At 33.8% G+C, this 16445-nt stretch overlaps 1 protein-coding gene across 3 annotated transcripts in view; it reads left to right on the top strand.

The window, feature by feature from the left end:
* AKAP6 (A-kinase anchoring protein 6) overlaps positions 1–16445 on the top strand; it is a 532388-nt gene that overhangs the window by 433800 nt on the left and 82143 nt on the right. For all 3 annotated transcript variants that reach the window (XM_081290017.1, XM_081290018.1, XM_081290019.1), the window contains 2 exons: positions 8094–8240; positions 11342–11566. In XM_081290017.1, the coding sequence (XP_081146143.1) occupies positions 8094–8240; positions 11342–11566 (372 nt within the window). The remainder of the gene's footprint in view (positions 1–8093; positions 8241–11341; positions 11567–16445) is intronic.

Below are 16445 nucleotides of genomic sequence, written 5' to 3'. Positions count from 1 at the left end.
ACTTAATTATGTTTAAAATCTGGTTAGTAGTGTAGTAAATAACTGGTATTGCTACAAAATTGCATTGAGAAGGTAATAGGATTGAATTTCTACACAAGTTGACACTCAATTAAAATTTCCATATATCCAGTGAGTTAGCCAGTTCTTGTCCAGGGAACTAAAGCAAATGCCTTCCTACTAAGCTGATCACTTCAAAACAGGCAAAATTTATAATAGAGTCAAATCAGGACTAAATGCATCAATGAAAACTGGAGTTTTGCTTATAGAATACAGATCAAAAGCAAGAAATAGACTACAAAGCACATGGATGTTTCTTCCTCAAATTCCACTATTTTTATTGACTCTGGGGAAAAAAAAAACACATTAAAACCTCCTTACTGAATTACTGTCCTAAACCAATAGATCCATTGGGCTTGTTCAGCTAAAAGCCACAACAGACTTTGTAATGCAGTGATGTAATCTTGGCTTTGTGTCATTTATATTCAACCTTTAAAAAAAAAAAACAATTTTTCTGAATAGACAGGCTGACAACAATATTGTTCAGTGTGGGTTTTTATTTGGATTCCTTCCAAACGGTTCACATGCCTTCACAGTAACACATCATGCTTGCTTACATTTTTTTTTTTTTTTGCCTGAATTCTAAAGTTTTCTTCTTTTACTAGCTTTCTGTTTTTCTTTTTAAGGTCTCAGATATGTTTGTAAAACTAACCAGCTCCACCACAAAATTAGGATGTATCTTGCAGAGAGCATTCATTTTACTTTTTGCATATTTTTCCCGAGGTCATGTCAAGGTTAGTTTGAATTCCATCCTACATTAAGACTTCTTTCACAGCTATTTAGCTCGGCAGCCTACTCCCCGCTGGGGTCTGCCCCTTGGGCACGTCAAAGCTTCAGACCTGACAAATCACACACAGATGAAGCTGTACAGTTTTTTAAACAGTTTCATCAGTAACTTTTTTTTTTCTTTTTCACTATCCTCCTTCATGGTATGATTTTTTTCCCTCTGAATTACCATTTCAGTAATTGTTGATTTCTATTTGAGACAGTTTGTTTTTACATCAGAGTTACAAACTAGCAATATCATTTATTTTACACAAATGTATACTAATAACCTTCTAGGTGCCAAGACTGCAGACTACATTCTTGACTAGTAAAACTGTAATTGTATTATTAAAATCTATTTGGAGTTAAGAAGCTAATTGTTGGAATATCACAGAGTTTACCGGAATCAGAAAAAAAAAAAGGCAACCATAAAAATGCATTCAGTTATAACCTATTATGAGTTGAGCCTGGAAATGTTTCTCAAATGGTTAGTAATATGCTCTTATCAGTATTTTAGCAAATTGTGAAACTAATGGTGCAACTCCATTTCCTGTTTAATTGATGAAGTTAAAGTGCTTGGCTGCTAATGAGTGTATTAGCAAACAGTGTCCCCTTTACAGGCTTAAGTAGATCAGGATTTTTTAAAAGCAGCTTACTATCCTTATTTTTATGGGCTGAAAAATATTGAATGCCACAAAATTGCTAGATCAACTGAAGAAATGGTGTAATTATTGCTGTACAGTCATTTTGTCAATGTCAAGTGACCAGATTATGGTTTTCTAGTTTCCTCGGTAGAAAATAGTTATTTTCTTTTACAAACCATGGGCTTTTCATTGTATTTTCATTTAAAACAAACAACACCTGAAGATCTTAACTGCAGACTAAGCTGAAAACTGAGGGAGAAAAATAATATTTAAATGATTCTCTTCTGTCCTCTTTTACAGTTAGCTCAGCATGAAAGTACCCAATGAAGGTTCTATAAAAGGTTGCTTGGTTGAAACTAATTAAAGATAGGTCTAAATAGAAAAAGAAAAGAAAAAGGGATCAAAGGAATTACATTAGGTGTCAGGATGTTGTTTGGGGGACACTTTAATTAATTTTTGTGATTCTGTACCAGGAAAATGCAAAATTCTAAAAATGTCCATTTTGGCCATAATTCTACATTTGTGTTATTTTTGCAATAAGATACATGTCAACAGGCAAACATCTTGAAGAAATCATTTCAGCACTGGCACGTTAACACATTATGGTGAAAAGAGAGGCTTGTGCTTTTCACGCAGTGCATTTCAGTCTTCAATTAACGTGAAAGCACTACAATGCCTATGCAACTTCTCTTGCCTAGTGGTGGACCATTTATCATTGCAGTTTTACATTGACCTTGACACCCACTTCATTAGAATAAAGATTGTCTACCATTTAGGTTACATTGTTCCTCTGCACAGAGACCCCATGCAAATTTCTGTTCAGATAGAAGAGCTGCGAGGCTGTCAGAGGTCATCTGCATTAAATGATTGCAGCTATTTTCCAACTGCTTCTTTTCATTCTACTCAATTCAGGCTAGGAGGATCAATCAAGTCCTCTGCCTGAAACAGTGGGACTGCTGGGAATATAACTGTTTTTGGTAGTAGTGGATATGCCCTAAACAGTATTAAATATTTAATATAAACTCATTAAAGGCCATGCAGAGGCTTCAGAAAGATATCAAATTTCTGGAAATATCTAAGGGGCTAAAGAAGCTTTTTAAAAAATAAATAGAATAATAATGATCAATTTTGTAATTTTAGAGGGTATAATCACAATATTTCTTAAACTTCATGAATCTTTCCTATATAGGATGTGTTTTTTCTCATCCTTGACATGTGCTGGTAAGGGAAGAGATAGGCAGGCTTGCTGTTCTTATGTAGTACTTTACATGAAATTGACATTAAAAGTTTTCAGGCTTGTGCTTTTATTTTTATTTTATAATGAAAAATTTTCCTCCAGCTATATTTATTTTAAAAGGCTTAGATATTTGTTATGTAAAAGAAATGATTGGAGAAATAAGTTGCCAGATCTCCTACTTAAGTTTCCTGAGTGATATAATTAGAATTAAATTATTAATGGGAGATACTTTTAAAAAGATTGTTTTATGATCTTCTATTAGGGAATTTGCAATTCATTTTAATATTTGTAGTTTGATTTATATTAAAGATAATGCAATCTATGTCCAATTAACAATACATGGCCAATGTAATGTGATTTCCAGATCATGCAAATGGAATAAGCTAGAAGAGGGGGGGAAACTCAATTCTTAACCTCAGATGTAATTTGCTGTGCGAGTTCTGGCAATTTTAAATGACATTGCACTTTTTAATTTTTCCAAAGGTTCAGCAGCAAATTTATCCCAATCAAGAAAGCCTATTATTAATTTACAAGGACAATTGTAGGAGTCTTTATAATTTCTCTGTGCAATTATTTGCCATAAATGCTAATGGTAAAATACAAGTCGTTTGTAAGAAATGACAACTATTATTTGTCTTGGCCTGAACCCTCTTCTTCAATTTTGAACATCTTCCCCAAGTGTTGGTGATCCTGACTCGTTGTGAAGCATCACATGCTTTGTGAGATGCTGGACATTGGTCTTCAGAAAAAGGAGGCAGCACAAGAGCTGCTGCAAAGGCAACACTGGCCTCTAGCAGTACAGCTGAGCTGTGGACCCTGGACTTTCATATAAAAAGACTCTTTGTTCATCACTGAATGGCATTAGGCATGGACTTGCTGAGGGGCCACCATGAAGCCTCCAATGAGAAGGGCAAACACTAGCCAGAGAACACAATGTGAGAGTCATAGACACATCCTTGCATTTTTGTGCAAAAAAATGCACATTTCACCCATAATTTTGCCAGTAGTTTTGTGTTTCATATGTTCTGTGCATGTGCTGTCTTGTCAGTAGACTAAGATATTTTATTTTCTCAGTGTATTTTCTCCATCTATCTGCCTATCATGTGTATATGGGAAAGGTGATCATGCCAAACATTCAGGTATTTGAAGTGTTAAATTGCACCAGGAAAGATATTCAAATTTGATATTTTTATAGATCATTTTTCTTGTTTTAACTCTTCTAATATAAAGTCACATGAAGCCAGTTAAAAGTAATATATTACATGATATAAATACTCGAACCCTGATGACACAGAATTTGACAGTCCTATTCTAATAATCAAGAAAATGATTTGGTTTAATTCTTGTGTTTCTTGTAACCAGAGCTTCACTCTCTGCTCAGCAATGTCTGGTCTCTTTTCAGCATAACCAACAGAAGCACCATACAAAAGTCTTACAATGGATGTCTTAATCTCTCTGTGTGCTTTTAGAGCATTATTTTGAATTCCATCATGCTGCCTTTTTTCTTTCCTCTTCTGAAGTTTTATTACAACAGCAGAATTCCCAGGGAGCTTTGGGGGCAAGGTTCACATAATATAGCCCTGAAGTTTTGCTTAGGTGGGAGCCATCCCCCAATCCTGGCCATCTTTTGATGATCTTTCTATTTCAAAAAGATTCACTGGTAGAGTCTTATACATTAGCTGTATATAGTTTATTTTTTATTTTTTTATTTACTAGACAGTGAGCATCTACAACCCTTTCATGATGCTTTCTTTCTCTGACCTCACAGTGACAAGGCATCTTGTTCTTTAACATTGAGGGAGGCAGAAAAATGCTTGAGTTGCTCAATGTGTGCCTTCTATACCAGTTTCAAAATGGCTTATTCTTCTGGTTTCCATGGTGACAATTAACACTGTTTCAAGGCATTGTTCCAGTCTCCATTTGGGCAGAATTTTCGGTGTGATTTTTAACAAAAAAAAAAAAAAAAAAAAAGGTTTTAGAGGGGGGGAAAAAAAGCCTTTAGCATAACTGTCAAAAAAGTTATCTCAATCAAGTCTGCATGCATTTCTAAGTATGTTTATTTCAGAAATCCCTGTTTTTGCTGGCTTTGTTTTATAATTCAGTTTATCATTTGTGCCTGTAAAAAGGAAACTCTTCAGTAAGAATTTCCTAAAAACTTCTTTAATTCATAGCTAGGACAGTGAAATACTATTTCTGGTTATTTTTTAACTCTTTAAAAAATTTTTTTATAGTTATATATACTGGATTAGCATTTAGGATAGTAGTGTCCTGTGTCTTTAATTTAGATCATTCACAAATCTATTAGGAGGATTCATTAGTCAAAATTGAATTGGCCAAGCAAATACACTTAATAATGTAAATATGCCCTTTCAATAGAGTATATTTTATTTTTGACTAGACAGAGAGGCCCACAGCAGGTGCTATGGGGAAATTAAATACTGGATGCTTATTTACCTTAGCACTCAAGAAAAGCCATCTGACTTTAACTTTGCTAATCTCATTTTTGGCTATTGAAGAGTAGTCTATATCATAACATCCCCAGACTACAGGACACAATGGGGCAGCCTCTGCTCACTTACTGCTGTGGGTGGAATGAATATGAAGATTAAATTATCTTTCCACCACAGGATAAAGTAGCCCTACTTGATATCATGACTGAGAACAGATAGAGCTGGCTGTCATTGCTCCCCCTCTAATGCTTCTGAAAAGATGGTAGAGAAGAATAAAAACATACTATCGTCAACAAAAATATAACCCTCCTGGTATTATTACACATACAGCTTAAGACCCTAAATCTTATCAAATCCAATATTTAGAGTGCTTCATAAATTAAAAATATAAATATTTTCACCTTAAATTACATGAAATTCTTTTATACATATACCAATATATCTAACCATTAGCTAGATTCTTTTAGATTTTATAGTTTGAAGACATTGTCCATCTATTATCTCTTTCATCGGGCTATTTATGTAGTAGGCTACATAGGGACAAGAGCATACATAAAGATAATATTTTTTAAATATAATAATCATTTTAGAAGATACTGATGTAACTACTTATAACCCATTTCAAATTAATTACTTTTTTTTTCTGGTACTGGGGATTGAACCAGGGTACTCTACCACTTAGATACATCCCTGGCCCTTTTTTATTTGGAGACAGGGCCTCTCTAAATTTCCCTATTAGGGAATTTGCAGTTCATTTTTAATATTTGTATTATGATTTATATTAAAGATAATGTAATCTATGTCCAATTAACAATACATGGCCAATGTAATACAATGTCCAATTAACAATACAATGGCCTTAAACTTGTGATCCTCCCACTTCAGCCTCCCAAGGAGCTGGGATTATAGGCATGTTTCACTGCATCTGGCAATTACTTGCGTTTTATATTTTTATTACTATAAAAATATGATTTTTGTGGGATACATCTAAACTGTTTTCTTTCTTGACAAATTTGCTGTGTAGGAGGTATACAGAGTTGGGCTAAAGAGAAATGAGTTGTCACAAGTAAAAATGATAAATGGTAGAGGCCACTGCCAGGTGTCATAGCCAGAGGACTCCCTCTGTCAATTAATACTTGTGGCATAAGTAAAAGATTTGAACAGGACTTTTCTGCCTCCCTGAAATACTGGTTCCCCCAACATTATGTCAAGGTCTTACCAAATTAGTTATGTAAATCTTTACATGGGAATCTGATTACATAAAGCATATTGGCCTCTTCTTCGGTTATCATTCTGACAAATAAATCGCTATCTGGGTTTCTAGAATACTTATTGAGTATTGAGTCCCCAAAACTCGAGTGGACAGTATGTTTTCTGTATTAAAGTAACGTGGTCCTGGTAATTGCCTGTCATTACAAAATGCAATCAGGGTTTCCCATGTATCACAGGCCAAATTCTGAAAGCGCTCTAAAGCAACCCTTGATTTTCTTCACTATGCATATTCATGTAATTTTGGATACTCTGACATCCTGATCAACATTCATTAATAATATGAAATGCTTTAAATCACCTCATTTAAAACATTTTGTTCTGTGATCCACAAATGACTAACATTTGGAGAAGTTTACATAATACAAATGATGTGCATGTTTAGTATAAATGAAAGATTAAAATATGAAACTAAAAGTATGCAAACATATGCACGCAAATGCTGAAAATCTATTAACTGAAACAGTAATTTCATACCCTCTTTTCCTTTAAGCTGCTTCCAATTGTATTTTAGTTTAGGATTTTATATAATATCATGTTTCCAAGGTAAATAAAATTACCCAAGTGCTTGGGTATGTTTTGAACTCACTGATTAATGCTACTTTGCCCAGACAAAAATGTTTCATATTAGATCTGATAAGGGTGCTTACCTTAGGGCAAACTTGCTCAATTGGGGAAAAAGAGTAGTGCTACCATGGAACTCAGTGACATAACTTTGGTGTTTCAAAGAAAGAAGTTTTGGAATTGCCATTATATTTTTAAAATATTCTAAAAATGTAAAGTATGTTTAATATTTTAAAGAGAATATAATTTTTCTACTCCAAGGTATTTTTACATATATATTTTAAAAATATAGCCATAGTTATTTATAGCTATCCATAAGACTTTCTAACTATGAAGTTATACAAGTATAGTTATTTCAAGAGAATCACTATAGTAACTGTCACATTAAATAGCTCTTACATTATTTCCCTCAAAACATCTTTTAAGAGAGATCACTTCACAGTTTGTAGAATATGGAGTATATTGAGGAAGAGGATTCTGTAATCAACTGTAATTTTTGGAAACACTTTACAATGACCAATAAAGAGGTATAGTTTGTAATTATTCCTCAAACATTGATCTTTTTCCTCTCTATTTGAACCTCTTCCCTAAGCCCACATAGAGATTTTAAGTAAAAGAAAAATGGAAACAGAATGTTAATTGAGAACTCAGGCAACTTATAAGAAAGAAGTCACATAATTTTCATTGATAATTTTATTTAAACCACTGAGACTTATTTTGGGGACACATGAGACAGGCAGCCCTCTGGAGCCAAATATTGATCAAAATTAACTGTAATGTTAAATCCTACAAGACTGGATATTTTCCCGTTTGGTATGCTTTCAATTAAAGATCAAATGCATATATAAACTTGATTTAAAAAGACATAAATCTTTGTCAACTCAATACATAAATTAGATATTTGTGTATATGTGCATAATATATATTTTAACTGTTTCTAGCAATATTCCTCAACCACTCAAGGTACTTAGTTTAAGTTCATTATCCTTACAAATTGTATTGGAAATAAAAACTTTCACACCCATAAGTATTACATACTTTGCTCAAAAGATTTTTCTAAGAACACCTCTCTCCCTAATGATATCTCTTTCTTTCTTTTCATTTTAGCGATATAGTGTGGAAATGTCCATCAGGCACCTGAAAAAGACGGAGCTGCTTAGTAAGGTTGAAGCTTTGAAGAAAGGTGGCGTTTTACTACCAAATGATCTCCTTGAAAAAGTGGATTCAATTAATGAAAAATGGGAACTGCTTGGGGTATTTGCATTTTTATTACTGTTTGTAGGTTATGTGTACATTTTTTGTGTAGTGGAGTACTCTATCTGTCTGATTTCTAATTTGAGGCACAAATATCTCTCTCTTTCAATTCACTACCTACATTTCAAACAAGCTATTCATGCTATTATGTGGAAAACACTGCTTTTCCTCTTCCGTTGATTTTTTTTTTTAAATTCTGAGCTTGTCTCCTCTCAGATTTTAATAATTTTGGTTCTTTAATACATAAAAAGTAAGTAAAATATGCCATGTATTATGGGTATGCACCAAGTCAACTATAATACAGTATATCTGATATACACTGACTGTCATGCTTGAGTGAATGTTAATAGAATTTATTCTGAAGGTACATGTTAGAGACATCTACTGTTTAACTATTTACTGTACCCTTAAGATGAAAAGTGGAGTTGTCACTACAGCTTTCAAGTCCCACTAAAGCACCAAAACAAAGATGCAAATTTGACCCAAATCTGAAATGCAGAATTAAATCAGCCTCTGTTTTGTGCCTCAATTTCCAGCTCACTTTTAACAAAAGCAAAAAAAAAAAAAAAAAGAAAAGAAAAGAAAAGAAAAAAGTTTCATGTAATTCATTTCACGCAATGATGGGCTGGGTCTCAGCCAAAAACTGAGATGCAAGAATCTGGCAAAAAGGTAATCTCGAGATTCTGTTACCCAGAGACCAGGGTGGCACTGTGCAGGAGACAGTGCTGTCCTTTTGTTGGAAGACAGCAGAGAGAGAAGTAAACCTGTATTTTTTCCATCAGCTTCTCCCCTAAATTGCCTTCACTTCAAATCAAGGGTAAGCTAAATTTGTCAATTACCTAAATGATTAATTTGAACAGCTAAGTATGGGTGGTGTCAGTTATGGAGGCTAATTTTTCATGCCTTCCGTTTTTCTGCCTCTTTAAAATTATTTTTGAAGAAATAATACTCCAAAAATATTTTGAATTAGAAGCATTCCATGTACCTTGATGACTTGGAGAAATGCCAGTGTTGAGTTTATGTCAGGCTTAATCTAGGTGATTAAAAAACTGCAACTTTAAGTCCTTGGTTCTCATCTAAATTCTCTACACTCTGCAGTTGTGCGAAGTAACTTAAAATGTTAAAAGTTCTTACTCTAATCTATTGTTACATTGCCTTTTAATAGTAATTAATGTCTTCCACTTATGGTGATGTAAGTCAGAACCTACTAAATTTTATAGGATTCACTGATCTCAGACATGAGAAATTCGGTTAGTCTATATGACATTTTAAAAGGTTGTTTATTAAATAGATAACAACAGCAACTTTATTTGCTTCATCAATAAACTGATAGTCTGTTGACATTGCATTTTAATATATCTTTTGCTAATTTGATACATAACTAACATTTTTTAGAAAACTGTTCAGAGTATGTCGTTTATATTGCTTCCACCACAAAAATTTTAAATCAGCATCATATTGAAGAGAAAAAAAAAAGATTGTTCAACTATCTTTTATGGATCAGATGCCTTAAAATGGTTGTGATTTTTGATAAAAATATCATTCAAATACAATACACCATTTTGCAGTGATTTGAGGGGAAGAGTAGAATGAAGGAAAGATTTTATAATACAAAACCTGTGCTACACTAACACTACCCAGGCATACTCTTTTAATTGGCTTGATTACATTTTAATTGGCATGAAAAAAATTAAAGACAAGGATTTTAACTTCTAACAATAGTAAAATAGAGGGATATGGTTTTTAATATTACTTTCATCTAAGGTGAACAGTGTGGAATGGAAATACATTAGAATGAAATGTCAGTGGTGCGTACAGTTTAATCTGTGAAATTTTGTCCCCTGTGCTGCATATTACTCTGTCTCAATTGCATATTAAACAACCCTATCAAGGCAGGCATTGGCATCTGCTGTGCTGACACAAATTGTGAATTAAATGAAATTGATGTCCTCTGTCGTATATTTATGAAGACGGACCATTCTCTGAAGTATTCTGTTTATGAAGAATTTATGATTGCAAACTGTTCCAGAACAAAAAAGTGGCAATAAATTCTTTTTTGTGACCCTACCCTCCAAGGGCATTGATTTCACCTCCTGCTGCTACTTTTGTTACAGCATAAAAACAATAGCTAAATCTGGATTCCACTGAGGGTCTTCAAATTATCAATATTTGCACCATGAAAATATAAGGGTGTTGCCAAGAAAGACTATTTTTCTGTTACAATCTCCTAAAAATACTATTTACAGAACACTACACAGCCGATGAATATTTGTTGATTTAATTTTATTTGTGTTTTAAAGCTACTTTTGTAGGTTTAATTTATCATTATTGATTAAATCCTATTAATTCTACAAAGAGAGTGCTTTCCACCAAAGGAGGGAGAAAGAAAGAAAGAAAAGAGAACCAGTTCCAAGGCACCTTCATGTCATAGTTGTTAATCTAAGTAGGCTTCTAGCAGAGTGAGTTGGGCATTATTTTAACACATACAGTACAGCATCTAGCATGCAAAATGCTAAATGGGAAGAATTGTGGGGTTGAACAATTTCCCAGTCAAGTAAAAATCAACATCAGCACCAAGGAGTCTACTTCTTTTTAAATGTCCTCTGTCATATTGTTTGGGAAATTGTACTTCACAAAACAAAAGAAGGAACTTAATTCTCTGCACAATCTACTCTTGGCCTCTTTCATATATTGATTAAACTCTGACTTCTATCTCTTGAACAGGATATGTAGAGAACTTTTTACTATAAATTCTTGTCATGAATATTCAAATGAATTTATATTATGACCATAGTGAAGTTTTGGACTAAATCTCCTTTCTGTTAAAAAGGAAGGTATAAGTGGATGAGGTTTTCTTAAGCATCCACTGGCAGTCAGAAAAATGCACACTGTCTGAGAATTTGAATCCCAAATAGGATAGCAAGCTGGCCTAAACTAATTATCAGTAGTGAGGTGGAAGGTACTACTGGACACTTCAATGTAGCTCTTGTTAATGATTTTTTTTTTTTTTTTTTTGCACCTGAGCTAATACATGATTTTGTTTTTGTTGTTGATGTTTGTTTTGTTTTGTTTTGTTTTTGTTTTTGAATCTGATACATTAGAAAACCCTAGGAGAGAAGATCCAGGACACAATGGCAGGGCACAGTGGGTCGGGTTCACGTGACCTGCTTTCTCCTGAAAGCGGAAGCCTGGTAAGGCAGCTGGAGGTCAGGATCAAAGAACTGAAAGGGTGGCTAAGAGATACAGAGCTTTTCATCTTCAATTCCTGCCTGAGACAAGAAAAGGAAGGAACAATGAATGCTGAGAAACAACTGCAATACTTTAAGGTAATAAAAAAACAATCAAAGTTGATAAAAAGCTTTCTTTATGGTAGAGATGAAATATTTATCAACTACATAAAGTATTATGCCCATGTATCTATGGATCACTGTTTGCTTAAATGTTTTCTTGAATTTATAGATGCCTTCCACATTTCTTATATGCTAATGTCTATATGCGTATAAAGATGAACATCAAGCATATCAAATACACATTGTAGAAAAGTCTCTGCTACTTGTGTGTTTTATGCATTTCCTATTGAGGGAAGACTCTGGTAAATTAAAAGCAGATCAGCAAACACCCAAAGATTACTTAGGGACTTTGAAAGGTAGACCTAAACGTTCTATAAATAACTTGACTAAAAATAGTTTTATAAATTGGTCTGATCAAAGCACCTGATTTAATTTAAGGCCATTAATGCTGACAAAAAGAAACATAATTTTTACATATGGAAGAGTCAACTATGGAGGGCAGAAATAAAGTAAAAGAGGTTCCTACATTATAGTATATTCTATTGTAGGATAATACTTTCCTTAGCAACACAGCTGTTTTCATGTTCATGTCCATGGAGAAGCATTTCCCCTGGTTTGTTTCTATTCTTTACACAGTATCTATTCAAAAGCAGTTTAACATTTGAATGTTTAATCATATAGTCCTAGCTTGTTCATACTGCTTGAACCCTCCTGAAAAGGTTGTAATTATTTGTGTTCTGGCTGGTATCAGCCTGAGGCTTTGGGGTTGTAGAATTTGAATTTTGTGGCAAGAAACTTTCTAGTGTGAAAGGTATTAAGAGAAACAGGACAGCTAAGAAACAAAGAACTTCTTGGGACCAAGCAACCGTTTCTTCTCAAAACCTTCCAGGATCAGGTTTTATTCATCTCACCCCACCCAGCAATCTGTTAGAGAATTTAGTCCCCTGTGGTTCACCTTCCTTTTGCCATATAGGCAGGCTCATCTTGCTTCATGGTGGAACCCAAGAGGAGGCACTCTCAAAGTAAGGCCACAATATTTCCCAATAAATTGTCTACATTACACATTTATATGTTGTCTTGGTTGGAAACCTCCTCTTCTGCTGTTTAGTTGACAAGATCAAACTGAAAAGTGAAAACATCTTCACAAGACAAGTGGGTTTTATAGTCTAAAACCTATTAGTACCCACACAATTTGTCACTTTTTACTTTTCCCACCCAAAAGTGTTATATAATAATTGTACACAACAAGAAGTTTGTTCCGACCATTATTGATCAACCTATCTACTTATGTTTTATGTTTTACATATAGACCATTTGCTGTTACTTGCTATTACTATAGGTAGAAGCATGAAAGGCTCCACATTAATTTTGTCGTTTTTTTCCACAGGACATTAGCTTTATACTTTGACTTTGTATAGTGACAACATTATTTTTAGTGAGGTCCCAGTAAAAATTTGAAAGAACTTCAGAAGCAAAGAGAGAAGGAGATAGGTGGAGGTGGGGGGCATTCTACTCTTTTGCTAAAGTTGCACTACCACTCTCTAGCCACTAGGGGAATAGTCACTACACCTAATTCATTATTTACCAAGTGCATTTTTGTAACTGAAAATAATCATAGATGTTTTATTTCTAAACTACAGTAGAGACCATCACATGGTTTTGCCATTCTATTCTCTTCTTCAAAGACATGTATTTTTACCGTGGAGCATTCTTGTTTTCAGTGTCATTATTCATTAAACTGCTTTTATATCTCACTTTATTTAGCTATTTTAAAATAATACAATTATCACAGAGAATCTCCTATTCTAAAAAGTTAGGACTTTAAAAATAATGTATACATAATCATATGGTTCTTCATCCCCATTCCATCCACTGCTTTCTTCCCCTAAGTTTATCGTAATTCTGAACCCCATATTGATTATTCTCTTCCTTCCCTTTTATAGGAAAGTGTATTTTTATTTCAGTTATTTTTCAATTTCTAAAAAGATAGTCTTGCTATAAATTGTCTTTCAGAATTTTTTCATTTACTAAATAATGCCAATATTTATTCATGTTGTTGAGTATGATACATGTATCTCATTTAATCCTAATAGCAACATAGGACTGCTATTTAGATCCTGATTTTTCATATGCAACAAAGGCACAGGAAGGCTAAGTCTTCTGTACCCAGGGTCACCTTTAATGCATGATAGAATTGGCATTTTAAGTCCAGTAATAAGACTCTAAAGTCCATTTTCTGAACCACTATGCAAAATTAGTATTTATTGATATTCACTGAGTATCCTTCTATATCAGATGACTCAGAGAGAAAACTGGAACAGAACTAGGTTTCATTGTTTCTTTATGGCAGATTTATCAGTCACTGCCTTTAGCAGTTTGGCCAGAGTAGCAAATTAGCTTTAGCTACTGAAGATATTTGGGGGTTGGGAAGATAGTTGTGGTTTGGGCTTGAATTTTTATTCTATGTCAGTGCAAACTTCTTTTTTCTGTAATTTTTTAAATCGAAACTTTTCAAACTTTTTGAGGTGATAAAGCCCTAAAAATACTGATGATTTTTCTTTATAACCTTAAAGCTCTATTTCCTTTCTAAAGTTGAGGTTGAGGAGTTTGATCAGATAGTTAAAGGGGTCTAGCATAGCATTTTCTTGTTTTTAAAGAAAAATTTATACATGTTTATAAATGTCTTTTATAGTGAGAATTTTAAATATTTCTAGTTACTTTTCTTTGTATATGATTAATCAAGTGTTCTCTGTCTTACCACATTCATTGAAAGAGTGAAACCAAATATGTATAATAAATAATAACAATGTAATATGTCTATAACCTGTCAAAATCATAATTGGTAACAAGCATATACAGAATGAAAACTTTTTATTTGCCATAAATCCAAAAAGCAGATACCCTCTGCCTTTCTCAGTGATAAAATAATTCAAATATGAGAGTTGTTATAGAACCTTTATGTTTGAAAACTGCTGTGCTCTGACTCTTCCTGTGGGTTCCCACATTTCTTTCCGTCATTGGTCACACAGAAGAGGGCAGACATTATCCATAAGCTTTAACTTTGTGGTTCTCCATCTAAAAACCTCAGGCTTTTAAGACAACTGAATTCCTTTATATGACTCTGAGAGCAATGATAGACAAATCACAGTGCACTATCCAGAAGAACAGGAAAGAGAGTGCTTCAGACCAAAAGGAAAGCCCTTCACATTGTAGACAGAACTGCATTTCATATTCATAGCTTGATCTGGGATAGGACTAAAGATCAGGATCTTAAGTTTTTGGAAAAGGAAAAGCAACTGTGGATCGTTTCCTTTTTCATTAAAGCAGTAAGTATGGTACATGTGGAATTAGACACGAGAAAATTCTATCCAAAAAAAAAAGAGTTGAAGCCCAGCAACGGAGGAGAAACATAAAGGTGTGAAGCCCTGGGACAGAAATGCAAAATTGGCAAGAAGTGAACACGATGACAACAAAATGCAGGAGAGCAGGATATAATGAGGCCAGCTGGCAAAGGGCACTGTAGAGCTGTGTGTGAGCAGCTTCAATGCCATTGGCTAGAAATCACTGCTTTTTAATGATGACCCTTCGGAGAGAAAAGAATATAATTACTTAATCATGTGTCCTTGCATCCCAAAACCAAACTCATTATTCTAAAGGCTCTAAATTGGGACAAAATTATCTGTCACTATAACTGCAAAAGTCCACAGTGCTAGCCTGGACCCAGAACCAGCCTGAGAAAGGCAAGTTTAGACCTGTCATAAGATCCTGTCATGAAGAAGGTGAATGAGTGGGATAGATTTGGTAACCCTGTCAGTGATTAATGCCCCAGATTTGCTTCGAAATTTAAATTTGACCATATACTCTTTTCCATGTTGTTATACTTAACATGTACCATAATTATATAAGTTAAAAATTATGATCTCCTTCTCTTATGTGTATTTACATGTTTTTATGAATGAAGAGCTTGAATTGTGGAAAATAAATGGAACTTGTTTGAATCCACATGACAACTAAAAACAGAGAGTGAAAAAAATGGCATTCTGGTATAAATTCAAATAATCTCCCACTCTGTCATTTGATGACCTTTCAAAGAAACACTAAAACTTTGTTTTATTCTAAACCAGGAGTTGACAAACATTTTCCATGAAAGACCATATAATATGATCTCCATTGCAGTTACTCAACTCTGCCATCTTAATGCAAAAGCAGCTACAGACAATATGCACATGAGTAGATATAGCCGTATTCAATGAAGTTAATTTATAAAACTATTTTAAAAGCAGGCAGTGGGTAGGTTTGACCCACAGGCCATAGTTTCCTGACCCTGTTCTAGATTACAAAATTTATTATAAATGGGTAAATGGCTGCTATCTGTACCTCCTTTTAAAAATGGAGACTACACTAGAATTGCAGTAGGAAGATGAAGCATTCTTTTAGTAACTGTAACCACAACAAATACTGACTGAGTGCTCTTAAGGTATGAGGCACAGTTTCTAAATGTTTTACCTGTATTTGTTTGTTTAATCCTCATCACCATCCTGAGGCAGGTGGTATTATTATCTCCTACTTACAGAGTAAAAACTGAAGAAGGGAAATTGAAGTAAGTTGCTCAACCTCATACAGTCAGTAGATGATAGAACTAATATCCAGACCTATAAATCATTCCACAATTGATCACTACTTTTGTAAACGTGATATTCCCTTGGTCAAAGTTCTATTTCTGGAAAGAAAAAAATACATTAGCTGGTAACATACTCCATTGTTCCTTCCCATTTCTGAATACTTGACAGCTGGCTAAAGGAAGTCATTGAGTCAATGTTATAAATCTTTTAAATCAAATTTACAGAGTAGAGCCTTGAAAAGGATTCACATTGACTATGAAATGTACAGTATTACCAAGTAATTACTTTACAAA

The sequence above is a fragment of the Spermophilus citellus genome, assembly GCF_964194105.1.
Source record: "Spermophilus citellus genome assembly, chromosome: 4".
Taxonomy (NCBI): Eukaryota; Metazoa; Chordata; class Mammalia; order Rodentia; family Sciuridae; genus Spermophilus; species Spermophilus citellus.
This window is presented reverse-complemented; position numbering and strand designations above follow the sequence as displayed.